Genomic DNA, 17,112 nt, shown 5'->3' with positions numbered 1-17,112 from the left:
ACAAAATAGTTCGACCAGCCAGAGGGAGATGAAATACACCACACGCGTCTATTCACGAACAGGAAATAAACTTACTTGTGGGATCTTTGATTTGTTAATGTCTCTCGGGCGAAAAGTTTGTTGTAACGCAAGCATTACTGAACATGTACCGAGTAAAATATTACTGAAAATTGATTAGTAATGCCTCACACTACTGCGTAACAGCAAAAAGTAATGTTACTGTAATGCATTACTTTTGTAACGCATTACTCCCAACAATGATCATAAATGAAGACGGAGAGAGACATTTTTCCACTCACTGAAAGTTAAGGTTTATCCAAAATGAAGCTAGTCACTATCACTCTCTGAAGGAAAAAAGTCTGTAAACACTGCACCACTGGTTTTTGCACGCCTGTGTGTATGAGAGCACGCGACGAGAGGGTCTGATTACACGCAATCGGAAAGCGTAAACTTGTGTTATTTATAAGCAGATTGATGAGACCGGGTTGCATGACAGATGCATGCTTTGCAGAATCAGGTCCACAAACAACGTTAGAGATTGCTGTGTTATTATAAAAAGTGCAATAAGATTTTCAGTTCGTTTTGAAACTATGACGAAACAAATTAGACGGTGGCGGGCCGTCACAATCGCCTTGTTTATACACGCCCCTGGCTCCGCACTGTGAGTCTCCACTGATCCTCCGTGGGTTTTCCTGAATGGACGAGGCGAGGCGTTCATGAGTAATGAATAGGAAACGTACGCGTCCCTAAGATCACGTTCTGAAGAAAGGAAATGATTGGATGCTACCAAAAATCTGTTAATGACGGAGAATTTTCGGTTAACGCGACCTCTGGTATAAATCTCAATTTTGAAAATTGTCCAGGGTCACAAATGTTTTAATAAAACTTATGTCATAATCATTGATATTACTATTTTTTATAATGGCCCATGAAAATGGAAACAAATAGTGTGTTTTAAATCTTGCATCTAATAGGTTGAATCTGGCTGTTTGATTGAAATTATACTTTCCTGATTGAAAAAAAACCCTTTTATTTAAAGCAAAAACATAAATCACACATTTGAGCTTTATCACACTGCCCTGATCCTCATACCTGTTTCTGAGTTCTAGGGTCTCTGACTGGAGGTCTACTTTTAATTCATTTGACCGATCATGTTCCAGATCATCTAGCGAGAGCGGTCCCTGTGTGGAGGAGAGTGGATGTGCTGCAGTGGAGTCGAGGGGCAGGGTGAGGGCCGACTGAGCAGAAGTCCACACAGAGAGGAGAGAAGACGAGACACGAGAAACTTCAGCTCTCAGCTCCCACAGATCCCTGCAGAACACAACACATGACCAACACTCTTACTGGAGAAATGTGTATTTCATTGAGAATGATGTCGTTTCTATGACACAGTTACACTGACATTTTTAATTTTGGGATATATTTGGATACACACTTGTCAGTAGAAGTCTTCAGAGAGTGACACTGGCGTTTGAGTGTGACCACACGTCCCCAGAGAGTCATCAGCCTGGTCTGCTCTTTTCCTATGTGACCTGTCAGAGACTATATCCACAGTTACTATTAACAAACAGGCTACACCATAGAGAAACTCAGTTGCCCTTCTCATGGAGTTCCTGTAGCTCAGTTGGTAGAACGTTATGGTAGCAACACAATGATAAAAAAGTATACCTTTAATGCACTGCAAGTCACTTTGAAAATAAGCAACAATCAAATGTATAAATCGCCGCCTTGGAATTATAAGTTATACAGGTGCTGGTCATATAATTAGAATATCATCAAAAAGTTGATTTATTTCGCTAATTCCATTCAAAAAGTGAAACTTGTATATTATATTCATTCATTACACACAGACTAATATATTTCAAATGTTTATTTCTTTTAATTTTGATGATTATAACTGACAACTAATGAAAATCCCAAATTCAGTATCTCAGAAAATCAGAATATTGCTTAAGACCAATACAAAGAAAGGATTTTCAGAAATCTTGGCCAACTGAAAAGTATGAACATGAAAAGTATGAGCATGTACAGCACTCAATACTTAGTTGGGGTTCCTTTTGCCTGAATTACTGCAGCAATGCGGCATGGAATGGAGTCGATCAGTCTGTGGCACTGCTCAGGTGTTATGAGAGCCCAGGTTGCTCTGATAGTGGCCTTCAGCTCTTCTGCATTGTTGGGTCTGGCATATCGCATCTTCCTCTTCACAATACCCCATAGATTTTCTATGGGGTTAAGGTCAGTCGAGTTTGCTGGCCAATTAAGAACAGGGATACCATGGTCCTTAAACCAGGTACTGGTAGCTTTGGCACTGTGTGCAGGTGCCAAGTCCTGTTGGAAAATGAAATCTGCATCTCCATAAAGTTGGTCAGCAGCTGGAAGCATGAAGTGCTCTAAAAATACTCCTGGTATATGGCTGCGTTGACCTTGGACCTCAGAAAACACATTGGACCAACACCAGCAGATGACATGGCACCCCAAACCATCACTGACTGTGGAAACTTTACACTGGACCTCAAGCAACGTGGATTCTGTGCCTCTCTTCCTCCAGACTCTGGGACCCTGATTTCCAAAGGAAATGCAAACTTTACTTTCATCAGAGAACATAACTTTGGACCACTCAGCAGCAGTGTTAATTTTGACAGCAAATTTTGATTTAGTTTTAGTCATAGTCTTTTGACGAAAATGCAATTTAGTTTTAGTCACATTTTAGTCAACCCCATCATTTTAGTTTTAGTCTAGTTTTAGTCGACGAAATATGAAAAACATTTTAGTTGAATAAATATACATTATATTTAGTCTACTAAAATCTAAATGGTTTAAATCATTTACTTGGCGTAATTAAATGTTCCATACAAAGATTCAACTGTTTTGACATAATTTACTTCACCTTAGAAAGAAATTAAACCAGATCATTACCTTTATTTTTCAGAAAAGTTCAGTAACTAGATTTGCATTGTTGGAACACAGAATATTAGACCATGAACGACATGTTCCAGTTCATTCAATCCCATTTGACTCAATTGACTCAATTGACTCGTTAACTAGGGCGTATTCATTCAGTTCATTCAATTAATGAAATGCTCTGACAGGGCTCACACTCAAAGGCTATTGGCTCATGACATGCCTCTTTCAAGAAAGAGCTGCACTGTCTTTGCTTGATACAGCAATGAATGAGAAATAGCTTTCAAAAAGACATATTATATAAACTGTATTACATTTCTTTAGTCATGTTACAAATTTGGTTGGAATGTACAGTTTGACTCACTTCATCACTTCTATAATCAGTAGAGGACAGCGCTGGTTTCTTTTTGCTGACTTTATGTTGCATTTCACGTTATGCAGCAGCTCGTGTTAAGTTAATAAAGGCGTATAAAAACCTTTGTGCTGCCTTCGTAATGTGTTTCGGGGTGACTCGCCTGCAGTCGCGCTTCAAGTTTGCGGCGTTTTACCGGCACATGCGGTAAAAGCACATGCGCGCAAACTGATGTCCGCCAGGTGGGACAAGAATATTTTCTTCTCGTTTTTATTAGTTGACGTAAATGTCAGTATATTTTTATTACAGTTTTCGTTATCATGCATTCATTTTTATTTAGTTATGGTCTCGTTTTCGTCAGTGAAAACATGTCGTTAACGAATGCTTTTTCGTCATAGTTTTCGTCAACAAAATTAACACTGCTCAGCAGCAGTCCAGGGCCCGGTTGCATAAAGCACCTTAAGTGTAATTTTCCCTTAAGTGTGTCCTTAAGTATACCTTAAGTTTTACTTAAGTTATTCTCCAATTGTCTTTGGTAAAGGAAAATCACCCCTTAAGTGTCATACTTAAGGGAAAAACTTAAGGTGCTTTATGCAACCAGGCCCAGTCCTTCTTGTCTTTAGCCCAGGCGAGACGCTTCTGACGCTGTCTGTTGTTCAAGAATGGCTTGACACAAGGAATGCGACAGCTGAAACCCATGTCTTGCATACGTCTGTGCGTAGTGGTTCTTGAAGCACTTGACTCCAGCTGCAGTCCATTCTTTGTGAATCTCCCCTACATTTTTGAATGGGTTTTGTTTCACAATCCTCTCCAGGGTGCGGTTATCCCTATTGCTTGTACACTTTTTCTACCACATCTTTTCCTTCCCTTCGCCTCTCTATTAATGTGCTTGGACACAGAGCTCTGTGAACAGCCAGCCTCTTTTGCAATGACCTTTTGTGTCTTGCCCTCCTTGTGCAAGGTGTCAATGGTCGTCTTTTGGACAACTGTCAAGTCAGCAGTCTTCCCCATGATTGTGTAGCCTACAGAACTAGACAGAGAGACCATTTAAAGGCCTTTGCAGGTGTTTTGAGTTAATTAGCTCATTAGAGTGTGGTACCAGGTGTTTTCTATATTGAACCTTTTCACAATATTCTAATTTTCTGAGATACTGAATTTGGGGTTTTCATTAGTTGTCAGTTATAATCATCAAAATGAAAAGAAATAAACATTTGAAATATATCAGTCTGTGTGTAATGAATGAATATAATATACAAGTTTCACTTTTTGAATGGAATTAGTGAAATAAATCAACTTTTTGATGATATTCTAATTATATGACCAGCACCTGAATATGCATTATGAGCAGTTTGAGATATTGAGCTTCAAAGATTTTTTTGTTTTCTAAGAAAGATCCCAAATATACACAACTTAAAGACAAACGTCATAGAACGTAAACAGGTTGTCTCAAAATAAGAATATGTGAATAATTCAATTTTGACAAAAATGTCAGATAAACCCTAAAAATTCCAAGGTGACAAAATGTTAAAGAGTACATATCATGAGATCATGAAAATCACATTTCATGCAGTGTGCAATGTTGGCGTGTTTGAAAGTAAGCAGTCTGCCAAGTTGTAAATCCGAAGGTGAATGAATAACAAAGTTATTGGCTTGGAAAAAAGGGAGTCGACTCTGAATCACGCAAACGAGTCGCCCCTAGTCCGATTCGCAAACCGCCGCGGATTTACGTCACTACATATACACTGCGTTCCAAATTATTATGCAAATGATATCTTTCTCTGGTTTTCCTAATTTGTCGATGCAAATGACAGTCAGTATAATTTTCAAGTAATCAACAGTTAGGGTACATTTGGAATTTTATTGAACAAACCTCCCACTGACAACAGTATTTATTTAAAAAATGAAAAACTCAAAATGCACTGTTCCAAATTATTATGCACAACAGAGTTTGAAAACATTTCATAGGTTGTAAAAAACTGAAAATGGTCATTTGTTGAATTTGCTGCATTAGGAGGTCATATTTACTGAAATCAAAAGCTATTTCAATCAAAAACATCCTAACAGGGCAAGTTACATGTTAACATAGGACCCCTTCTTTGATATCACCTTCACAATTCTTGCATCCATTGAACTTGTGAGTTTTTCGATAGTTTCTGATTGAATTTCTTTGCAGGATGTCAGAATAGCCTCCCAGAGCTGCTGTTTTGATGCTAACTGCCTCCCACCATCATAGATCTTTCGCTTGAGGATGCTCCAAAGGTTCTCAATAGGGTTGAGGTCAGGGGAGGATGGTGGCCACACCATGAGTTTCTCTCCTTTTATGCCCATAGCAGCCAATGACACAGAGGTATTCTTTGCAGCATGAGATGGTGCATTGTCATGCATGAAGATGATTTTGCTACGGAAGGCATGGTTCTTCTTTTTGTACCATGGAAGAAAGTGCTCAGTCAGAAACTCTACATACCTTGCAGAGTTCATTTTCACACCTTCAGGGACCCTAAAGGGGCCCACCAGCTGTCTCCCCATGATTCCAGCCCAAAACATGACTCCGCCACCTCCTTGCTGACGTCGCAGCCTTGTTGGGACATGGTGGCCATCCACCAACCATCCACTACTCCATCCATCTGGACCATCCAGGGTTGCACGGCACTCATCAGTAAACAAGACTGTTTGAAAATTAGTCTTCATGTATGTGTGGGCCCACTGCAACCGTTTCTGCTTGTGAGCATTGGTTAGGGGTGGCCGAATAGTAGGTTTATGCACAACTGCAAGCATCTGGAGGATCCTACACCTTGAGGTTTTCGGGACTCCCGAGGCACCAGCAGCTTCAAATACCTGTTTGCTGCTTTGCAATGGCATTTTTGCAGCTGCTCTCTTAATCCGATGAATTTGTCTGGAAGAAACCTTCCTCATTCTGCCTTTATCTGCACGAACCCTTCTGTGCTCTGAATCAGCCACAAATCTCTTCACAGTACGATGATCTCGCTTAAGTTTTCGTGAAATATCTAATGTTTTCATACCTTGTCCAAGACATTGCACTATTTGACGCTTTTCGGCAGCAGACAGATCCTTTTTCTTTCCCATATTGCTTGAAACCTGTGGCCTGCTTAATAATGTGGAACGTCCTTCTTAAGTAGTTTTCCTTTAATTGGGCTCACCTGGCAAACTACTTATCACAGGTGTCTGAGATTGATTTCAGTGATCCAAAGAGCACTGAGACACAATACCATCCATAAGTTTAATTGAACAATATAAAATTAAATGTTTACGACACTTAAATCCAATTTGCATAATAATTTGGAACGCAGTGTAGTCCCCGCCTACGTTTTGCTAGGACTGCCCGCGAAAACTTCACTCTTCTCCCCAAACACTGTAACTCGTGACCTCATCGGATACCAATCACATCAGATACACATCTGACACAATCATTACAGGGCTCTCGAGTGCAACCAATTTGTCGCACATGCGACTTATTTCTCAATGGTGCGACTAAGAAAAATCTGAGGTCGCACCGGTGCGACCAGCCTTCGAGGGAGAAAAAAAGTCTCCGCGACTCTGAAAGTCTCCCTGTGATTCAACAACAGACACACATTAGGCCCATATCGTGGTCTAAACCAATCAGAGATAGTGAAGGGCGGACCGCCCCTCTGATTGGCCGTGGTCCAGATTTTCCTGTAAGTGTGTGTACCAGAGGTCGTGTTAACCGAAAATTCTCTGTCATTGACAAAAAATGTTTACCAGTGACGGAAAAATCTGAAGGCCGTCCGTCCGTCCGTCAGCTATTTTGACGGATTGCAATGAGGGCAATTTATAACTCCCCATTTCCCTTCAATAGAGCGTGATCTGCTCGGGAAGGGACGTGCGTGTTTTCACCCGTCATTGTTACTGACTAGACCAGTGGTCACCAACCCTGCTCCTGGAGATCGACCGTCCTGAAGATTTCAGCTCTAACCCCAATCAAACACACCTGAACTATCTAATCAAGGTGTTCGGGTTTGCTTGATAATTACAGACAGGTGTGCTGAAGCAGGGTTGGAGCTGCAGTCTGCAGGACGGTCGATCTCCAGGAACAGGGTTGGTGACCACTGGACTAGACATATGTGATGCGATCTGAGAAAACCCGTCGGATGTCGCGCTGAGATGCGGGAAAGACAGTTCACCTATCAAAGTAAACCACATAACATGAAGAATGAAGGAGTATCAATGCACATTTCCTGCCAGTCCTGTGTAAACTACGGCATGCAAAGTTTTTTTCATACAATGTTTTCGTGAGATGGCGGAGCTCCCCGTCTGCAGCACCGGGAGTTAACCGATCGCAAAACATACAAGGGATGATCAAAAGTCCAGACACTATGCACATGATAAACAAGGTAAAACTTGCTTCACTGCTTATTAGTTGTTGTCCGTAATGTTTGCTAGTTTCCTCGTGTAGTGATAACGGCAGAGCTCTCGTCCTTTAAGTGTGCCCGCACCATTTTCCGTACATTCGTTTTATTCAAACGGTTTTGTACAGTATTTTTAGACTTCAACACTAGGAAATGTTTTTTTATTAAATTGTTATTAGAGTAAGTCTTTTACTACTCCAAAGTGACTTTTACTTGTGATACTGGACTGTTGTGCTTTTATTTTCATCACTTTAAACCCGTTTTTCTCCAAATTCCGTTCCTGAAAATCATAGTGCTTCAGCCGACCTCAGCCATAACTTTTGTTATATACGTACAATGAGCAAAATAAAAACTGATTTGAAAAGGGCTTGGTATCAAAAACTGTAATATATAAATTTGCACCATGTGTTGGGTTTTCCCAGATCGAATCACATATGAACATAAACATTAAATATATAGATGAATATAAACAACAATGGCTTTATTGAGCATTCAGTTGTATTAAAATACAACAAGTTCCGAGACGCACGTACAGCGTGATGACGTCACGAACATACTAATTACCACCTAACGCCACCTTGCACCATAGTGACGGGTAATAATAGATTATGACGGATTTTTGACGAGCCTGTTAGTCAAAATGACGGACAATAAAAAAGTCTAGCGCAACCTCTGGTGTGTTTGTGTGTAAATGCGTGTGCTGCAGTCAGACAGAGAGGGGAGGAGCCTATAGGCCAGTCAGTTAAACAGAGAGGGGAGGAGCCTATAGGCCCGTCAGTTAAACAGTGTATGTATGAGAGAAGATGAAAAGAACGATTGACAACTTTTTCGTGAATAATGTTAAGTTAAGGCCTGATTAGGGCTGTCACGATTATTAAATAATCGTCTCATCGCGATTGTTTGACCTCATCGCGATGATTTTGGATCATCGCAATTATCGCACATCTCTATAGAAGACACTAGGGGGACCTGTAGTGTATCTGCATATTGCATATTTTAGTGTATATATTGTTACTAAAGCATGGTAATACTTGTAAAATGTACCGCCACAACACAATCACTAAAAAAAAAAAACTAAAACATATACAAATTACCTGCAGTACAATTTAATATTATTTAAGCAAATCTCAGTGTGAAAACCAGTCTACCAAAATTTCATTAACACACAAGTAAAATTTTACTGTAGTCTTGCAAGTGAGAAAAAATTTGAAATCAAATTTTAATGGTGGCTTCAATTCACACCTGATCAATTTACTTCATTTACAAGTATTTGGTGGTTGTATTATTGACAGGTAAAAGCCTAAACCTTAAATATATGATGACCCAATTTTTTCCGATGTATTTCCAAGAAAAAAACATAGTCTTGTATTCAGAACAATATGGTCGTTTCAATCGCTGAATCAAAAATGAATGAGAATTAAATGTCAAAGCTCAAAAACAGACAATTAATCGTCATAATCGCCAAAGCCCTAAAACAGACAATAAATCGCCATAATCGCAATGATTTATTAGACAATTAATCGTCAATCAAATTTCATAATCGTGACAGCCCTAGGCCTGATCCGTCCGAAAATCATAAGCAATGCTCTGACACGGAGCCATCAACCTCCCAGGTTATGTCAAGCCCTGGTCCATTTATCTTGAGATGTTTTAAGTTTCAGTTCAGTGAAGCACTTTAAGCATCAACACTTTTTCAGTAAGTTACCTTTCTTGTAGAATTGTGCTTCAAATAAAGAACTTTATGTTGACCAGATTGTTAGTTAATCATTTACAAGTCAATTTTGCCTATATGGACAGCGATTTAAAAAGAAATGAACTGGTAAAACTGCGGTGTTAAATGCGACGTTGTCGAAAATTTGGGTGCACCTAACGTTTGTGCTGGTGCACCTAAGGAAAAAAGTTAGGCGCACCAGTGCAACCAGTGCAAAAAGTTAGTCTAGAGCCCTGCGTTAGACTAGGCTAGCGGAAAGGAGGGGATTAGATGAATCACAGAACGCATCATTTGAGAGTCAGTCAAAAAGTAAGGTAAGAATAACTGCCTATTATTACGAAATAATAGTGTTTCTACACCTTCTATGTACATAAACTTGTTGTTGGACACTCCATAAACCAAAGTAGGACCTTAAAAATCCCTAGTTATGTACTCTTTAAGGCTGTCAAATCGATTAATCGCGATTAATCTTCTGTCAAATAAAAGCTTGCTTTTATATAATATATTTGTGTGTGCCGTGTATATTTATACGTATATATAAACGCACACACAAACATGTATATATAACAAATATTTACATAAATATATATAAAATTACATTTAAATATAATTTATATTATGCAATATTACACATATTTCTTAATATACATGTATGTCTGTGTATTTGTATATACATAAAATATACACAGCACCACACACACATATTTAATATAAACACAAACTTTTTTCTTTAATATTAAAGGCATACAGTAGTTCATCCAAAATATTACAATTCTGTCATAAATTACTAGGGGTGTGACGAGATCTCGTGGCACAATTTCCTTACACAATTGGCATGATGAAGAGCTGGACTCGAAATTGCAACCATTTTAGTCGCATATACTCACTAAATTGAACCTGTGTCACCTCAAAATATATTTGGGAGCATTTGTGTGAGTGCACATTTTGTTGTGGTGTGACCTGTTTTCATTACTGTACAGAACACGCTAATAACTGCACAAAGTATGTGTTTGCCATGCTGTGAGCTACAGTGACCGGTAGGGATGCACCGAAATGAAAATTCTTGGCCGAAGTCGAACATGATGTGAAACACTTGGCCGAAGGCCGAATAATCTTTTTTTTGCATTTCTTCTATTTATTAAGCTATTTATTTATTCAGTTTTTGCACAAACTGAATAGTCAAAATGTGCTTTTTATAATTTGTCTTGCTTTTGAAGTGAAGTGAAGTGAAGTGACCTATTTGTCAAGTATGGTGACCCATACCCGAAATGTGACCTCTGCATTTAACCCATCCAGAGAGTAGTGAACACACGCACAGCAAGTGGTGAACACACGTACACCCGGAGCAGTGGGAAGCTATCCCGGGGAGCAAGTAGGTGTAAGGTGACATGCTCAAGGGCACCTCAGTCGTTCGATCCCTGAGGATCGAACCGGCAACCTTCTGGTCAGACTCTCTAACCATTAGGCCACGACTACCCTACCCTACCCTACCTACCTTTTCAATACAATACAATACAACTTAATATATAAATTCAAACAAAAAATTGAGCCCTCTCCATTCATGAATAGCCTATATTAATTAGGCCTATAACTGACTGCTAAAAGAATGTAATGTAAGTTACTCTGTACCCCTACAACAAAACAGTTCATTAAAAACTGTCATTCCACAATAGGCCTATAAGATAAAAATACGAATGAACTAAAACTGTTGGATTATTATAGGCTACTTTGCTAAATGATTTGAGAAAAAAAAACATCCAATGCAAGCAATTCTGACTGATGCTGACTGACAACCATAAGTTCACGTCTCTCCTCCAAACTCCGCCCACAAAAGCAGACTGTTCTCTCAGAAGGTGCACAGAACATACTTTGACAAGTTGTTTAGTACAGGGAACTGTGTGCACGCGATGTCAAAGGATCATACACCACTGTATGATGTCAAAGGATCATACACCACTGTATGATGTCAAAGGATGTCGCGAGTGGCGGGGCTACTGTCAGACAGCCCGCTTCCATCTGAAGTAAAGTTACCGACCGGTAAAGACGCTTTCATTCGGAAATTTACTTCCGTGCGGCAAGTCCCGTGCTGTGTCTTTCTCTGACACTTTAAAATGCTCCACACACACACACAAACACACTGTTAAAATGTTTGCGGCAGTAATAAAGCGCAGGCGTCTGTCTGTCTGTTCTCTCTCTCTCTCTCTCTCTCTCTCTCTCTCTCTGCTGGTTGCTGCTTGATCGTATCACAAGTCATGTTCGGTAAAATTTATTCGGCCATTTCACATATTCGGCCGAACATCGAACTTTTTTTGCTATTTTCGGTGGCCGAACATTTTCGGTGGCCGAACATTTGGTGCATCCTTAGTAGGGCTGTTGTCAAGTCCACCATTGTCGAGTCCAAGTCCAAAGAGGTTCGAGTCCAAGTTAAGACCGAGTTCAAAGAGGTTCGAGTCCAAGTCAAGACCGAGTCCAATTGAGACAGTCAAGACAGAGACAGAAAAAAAATCATGACCCACAAGACCACATACTTAACTATTGAGAATTTTTGTGATGCAAGAGACAGCATATCTTCTATTTTCATTATTGGTAATGATCGAAAAGACAATTTTATTTTACCTTAAAATAAGGTAATTTTATTTACTTTAGGTATAGCACTAAAGTCACAAAGCCGAAGTGTAACTTCACATTTTTTTTATTGAAGTGTAACAATCCTATTCTGACAATAGAAAATGTAACAAATAACCAGCAAACACTTGAATATGTTCCCATTCTTGAACTTATGACTTAATGTCCCCCAAAGTAACCAACCCCCCCCCCACACTTTTTTAAGGAACTTTTTAACACCTTTGTGTGCGCGCGTGCCCAGGCGCGTTCGATAGAGGAGCTGCCAGAAAGAGCAGAGGCCACACGGCTCGTTTAAAAGCACGTTTCGGTTCCCGGTTACCCACAAATTAATTCAGTTCTTCACTTTCTGGCATGCATGACAGTCCCGAGGACTTGAACCAATATACCAGAGTTATTTAGTTACACCAACAGCACACACTGAACTGAACTGAACTGCTGTGTGAAGAGAGAATTTATGAACACGCGCGGCTCTCATTCTAGAGTCGAGAGCCGGCAACAGTTTTCGGATCACAAGAAGCATGCTCTATCAATGTTTTGTTTTGAAGGAGAAAAATATATATATATATCTGGACTCGGTCGAGACCAATGACCAAGTCCGAGATAAGTCCGAGTGCAAATACCAATGTGTCCAAGACAAGTCCGAGATCATAAAAAAACGTCTCGAGTCCGGACTCGAGTACTACAGCACTAATCCCTAGTGACCGGCCCGGCCATTCATAGACAACGTGATTTGCCATCCCGCGGTGCTACTTTCCCACCATTTTTCTATGTAAACACATGCTAGGCGGACGGGTTTCAACCTTCGCGTGTCTCTCCTGGATCTGCAGCGCCTCTCGCATAAAAGCACTAGTATTTACGGCGGTTCGTGCTCGCGGCTGAACAGCAGCTAGGCTGACTGTACCACAAGTACAGTATAGCAACTGCAAGTTCACATTACGTTATTTTAAATACATTCACAGGCAAACCTCTTCAAAAACAGATCATCTGTCTCTTACATATGTGCAATGTAAGCATAAAACATGATGTGTTAATGTGGTTTTAACTGTTTCTCTGAAGGCTATGAGGGTTCAGTCAACGGAGGAAGGAGGATTGACAGTGTGATATAATTGCCAGCTCTGCTAACACGAGCAGTCGAGCACTATGCAAAAGCATATAGAGAAAACAACCACAGCTCTTAACTAAAAGCTACGACTGTTAAGAAAACAAAGCATACATTTTTTGCAATTACTGCCTGTCATTTGAGATTGTGACAAAACATTCTGCAGTGTTTACATATTGTTTATTGCTGCATAATATAATTCATTAAAATACAAGTTTAATGTGTTTCATAAAGTACAAGTTGATTTTATAATGCCAACATTTTTTGCATTTTGTGTTAAGGTGAATAAAAGACTATTTTTCCCTATATATTTCATCATTGAGGATTACTTTAGAAAAGAAAATCTCGTCTCGTCTCGTGAACCCAGTCTCGTGCCACCCATATAAATGACTCAACCTCGAGTTGTTTCAAACCTGTATAAATGTCTTTGTTCTGTTGAATACAAAGAAATATTTTAAGAAAAATGTTAGCACCCATGATTTCTTTGTTTTCCTAAATTCTTTAAAATATCTAAATACATTTTTTCATTATGGTTGCTGTCGCGGGTTAACTGAGCAAGGTCAGAGCGAGAATCCTCTGCTTATACCTGTTTTAAAGTTTCTGATAATATGACAGTTAACAGCAACTAGAGAGCTCGCCCTATATTCCTTGACTGACAGTCCAGTTGTTTCGGTTGTTACCTAGCAACATAAAAAAATGCTGCAGCGCACCACTTAGGCCCAATTCACATTTTGCGTCTTTTCCGCACGCATATTCGTTATTTTAAATGTAGACTCGCGGCAGGCGTGCGCAAACGGGGCGACGCGGTTGCGACACTCATGCAGTGCGCACATTTTTGTAGGCGCGTCGGCACTGCATCGAGATGGAAAAGTTTAACTTTTCGGAGTGCCGCGCGTGCACCGCGGGTCATTTGAAAAGAGAAACCAGACAGTATAAATACAGTGCACAGCGACAATACCTCAGAATCTGCGAAAGAACGCCTCCAAGGCTGACACGCGACGAACACGGCGGCTAGCGCAATGTCTCGTTCCCGCTTCTCAGGGAACCAAGGTTACGACAGTAACCGGAGACGTTCCCTATCGAAAGCGGTCTCTCGACATTGCGGAAGCTTCCGCATATGGGAACTGTATACAATCCCGCCGTGAGAGTAGCAAGACAGCCGTAACCGACCGCATACACTCACCAGTGTTAAGCACACAGATGAACCAATCGTGAAGTCGCCTTGAAGAGCCCGCAGCTGATTGGCTGAGACAGACCAATGAGCTGCAAGAACGGTCTTCTACAAAATTTGCATATCTCAGCCAAAGAAATGAGCGGGCTGCACTGAGACAGGGCAGACACCACAATAGTAAAAGTCAGCGCGGAATCCGGGCAGATATAATGCAAGTCCAGTAATACCAAGCACAGAGTTAACAGTAACACGGTAACAACTGCACAATATAGGAGATCAGCAACTAGGTAACATTGAGCTGTCCGTACTCACCGAGAGGACATGCGAGGCTAATGAGGATACATCCAGCCTGTAGAATCTGGCGAAGGTGTTCTTTGAAGACCAGCCAGCCGCACAACAGATGTCCTTAATAGAAACGCCTCTAGCCCAAGCACACGAAGAGGCAACAGCCCTAGTTGAGTGAGCCCTGACGCCGAAAGGGCAGGCCTGCCCTTGACTCTCATACGCCAGGTTGATAGCGTCCACCACCCAGTGAGAGAGCCTCTGTTTAGAGACAGCCCGACCTTTAGTCCCCCCGCCGTAGCACACGAAGAGCTGATCAGACAGCTGAAACCCGGCCGTACGATCAATGTAAGCCCTCAAAGCCCTAACCGGACACACAGCCCTCTGAGCGTCAGCATCACACGAGGCAGACGACTCAAAAGACAAAGCGGGCAACGAAATAACCTGCTCTCTGAACGGGGTAGACAGGAACTTAGGCACATAACCCGCCTTTGACCGTAGAGTGACGCTGCAGTCGCCGGCCCCAAAACGAATGAAATCCGCGCCGATAGAAAGCGCACATAAATCCCCAATGCGTTTTGCCGAAGCAAGAGCGAGAAGGAGAACGGCTTTAAGAGAGAGCTCCCTTATAGAAACAGCTTCCAACGGCTCGAACGGGGACAGAGAGAGAGCCCTCAGCACCAGAGACAAATCCCACGGAGGTACTGAAGGAGATCGTGAGGGAAACAGCCTCCGAGCTCCTCTCAAAAATCTGACCACCAATGCATGCCTACCGATCGATTGCCCATCAACCGGGGAACGAAACGAGGCGATAGCAGCCACATAAACCTTCAGCGTGGACGGGAGGCCACCATTATCCATCCTGTATTGTAGAAAGCGTAACACATCAGACACGGGACATGACACCGGGTCTATACCGCACTCAATACACCACTTCTTAAATACATCCCATTTCAGAGCATATAAGCGTCTAGAGGAAGGCGCCCGAGACTCCGCAATAGTGTCAAGCACTCTCTGAGGGAGGGGTACTAAGACACCTGAAGCGGCCAGGCATGGAGGCTCCACAAATCCGGGTTGGGGTGCCAAATCGAGCCGTTCGCCTGAGATAACAGGTCGCCTCTGAGGGGAATCCGCCACGGAGAGGACACCAGTAACTCTCTCAGGTCCGGGAACCACGGGTGATTCAGCCAAAACGGAGCAACAAGGATCACCGACGCTCTCTCCTCTCTGATCTTGCCCAGCACAAGGGGCAGAATCTTCACCGGAGGAAAAGCGTTAAGCCGGGCGTCCAGCCAGCGCGTCGTCAGAGCGTCCGTCTCCCTGGGGGAGCGCGGCAGCGAGGAGAACAGCGGTCAGTGTGCGTTCTCGCTCGTCGCGAACAGATCCACCTCTGCCTTCCGGAAGCGATCCCAGATCATCCGTACTGAGTCGGGGTGAAGTCTCCATTCCCCTTGGGAAAGACCTCCCCTCGAGAGCATATCCGCTCCGCAGTTCAAATGACCGGGGATATGCGCTGCCCTGATGGAAAGCAGGTGCTGGTCTGCCCACAGCAGCAGCCTCGCAGCCAGCTCGAAAAGGGCTCTGGAGTGGACCCCTCCTTGGCGATTGATGTACGAAACCACGGACGTGTTGTCGGTGCGAATCAATACATGACGCTGCATCACCTGAGGCTGAAAAGTCTGCAGAGCTATGAACACCGCCATCAGCTCCAGCCGATTTATGTGCCAACTGCTCAGAGACGGCGACCACAGACCCGACGCCGGCCTGCCTTTGCACACTGCACCCCAGCCCGAGGAAGACGCATCCGTCGTTACCACCGTGCGCGTTGTCACAAGCCCCAGGGGAACGCCCTGGCTGAACATGCTCCAGTCGCGCCACGGTTCCAAAGTGCTGAGGCATCTGTGAGTTATCCTCACGCGCGCACAACCCGAGGACCATGCTCTCCGCGGAACTTGAGTCTTTAGCCACAGCTGCAGAGGACGCATGTGCAAAAGACCCAGGTGGCAGACTGGTGATGCTGACGCCATCAGTCCCAGAAGTCTCTGAAATACCCTCAGCGGAACGGACCGGTCCAGGCTGAAGGCGCGCAGTGTGGCGGAGATGGACTTCAAACGCTCCTGAGAGAGGCGGGCGCACATCTCCACTGAGTTGAAACATACCCCTAGATATGTTATGGACCGACTCGGCAGAAGCTTGCTCTTTGGCACGTTCACCCGCAGCCCCAGGGATGACAAGTGATGAAGCAGCGTCTGCGTATGACTGACAAGCACATCTCGTGAATGGGCTAGAAGCAGCCAGTCGTCCAGATAGTTCAGAATGCGCATACCACTCACTCTGAGAGGGGAAAGCGCTGCGTCCACGCATTTCGAGACCGTGCGTGGAGCCAATGCCAGTCCGGACGGCAGCACAGCAAACTGGTACGCCGCTCCGTCGAATGCGAACCGCAGGAAGCGCCGGTGGCTCTGGGCTATCTGAACGTGAAAGTATGCATCCTTCAGATCCACGGACGCAAACCAGTCCCCGGGACGAACTTGCGCCAGGATCTGTTTCAGCGTAATCATTCTGAACACCCTCTTGTGAAGCGCT

At 42.7% G+C, this 17,112-nt stretch overlaps 1 protein-coding gene across 3 annotated transcripts in view; it reads right to left on the bottom strand.

Annotated features, from left to right (window-relative positions):
• Positions 1-17,112, bottom strand: part of si:dkey-230p4.1 (centrosome-associated protein CEP250) — a 97,853-nt gene that overhangs the window by 55,130 nt on the left and 25,611 nt on the right. For all 3 annotated transcript variants that reach the window (XM_057335243.1, XM_057335244.1, XM_057335245.1), the window contains exons 7-8: positions 1,436-1,542; positions 1,093-1,311 (exon numbers count right to left, since the gene is read on the bottom strand). In XM_057335243.1, the coding sequence (XP_057191226.1) occupies positions 1,093-1,311; positions 1,436-1,542 (326 nt within the window). The remainder of the gene's footprint in view (positions 1-1,092; positions 1,312-1,435; positions 1,543-17,112) is intronic.

The sequence above is a fragment of the Triplophysa rosa genome, linkage group LG6 (assembly GCF_024868665.1).
Source record: "Triplophysa rosa linkage group LG6, Trosa_1v2, whole genome shotgun sequence".
Classification (NCBI taxonomy): domain Eukaryota; kingdom Metazoa; phylum Chordata; class Actinopteri; order Cypriniformes; family Nemacheilidae; genus Triplophysa; species Triplophysa rosa.
This window is presented reverse-complemented; position numbering and strand designations above follow the sequence as displayed.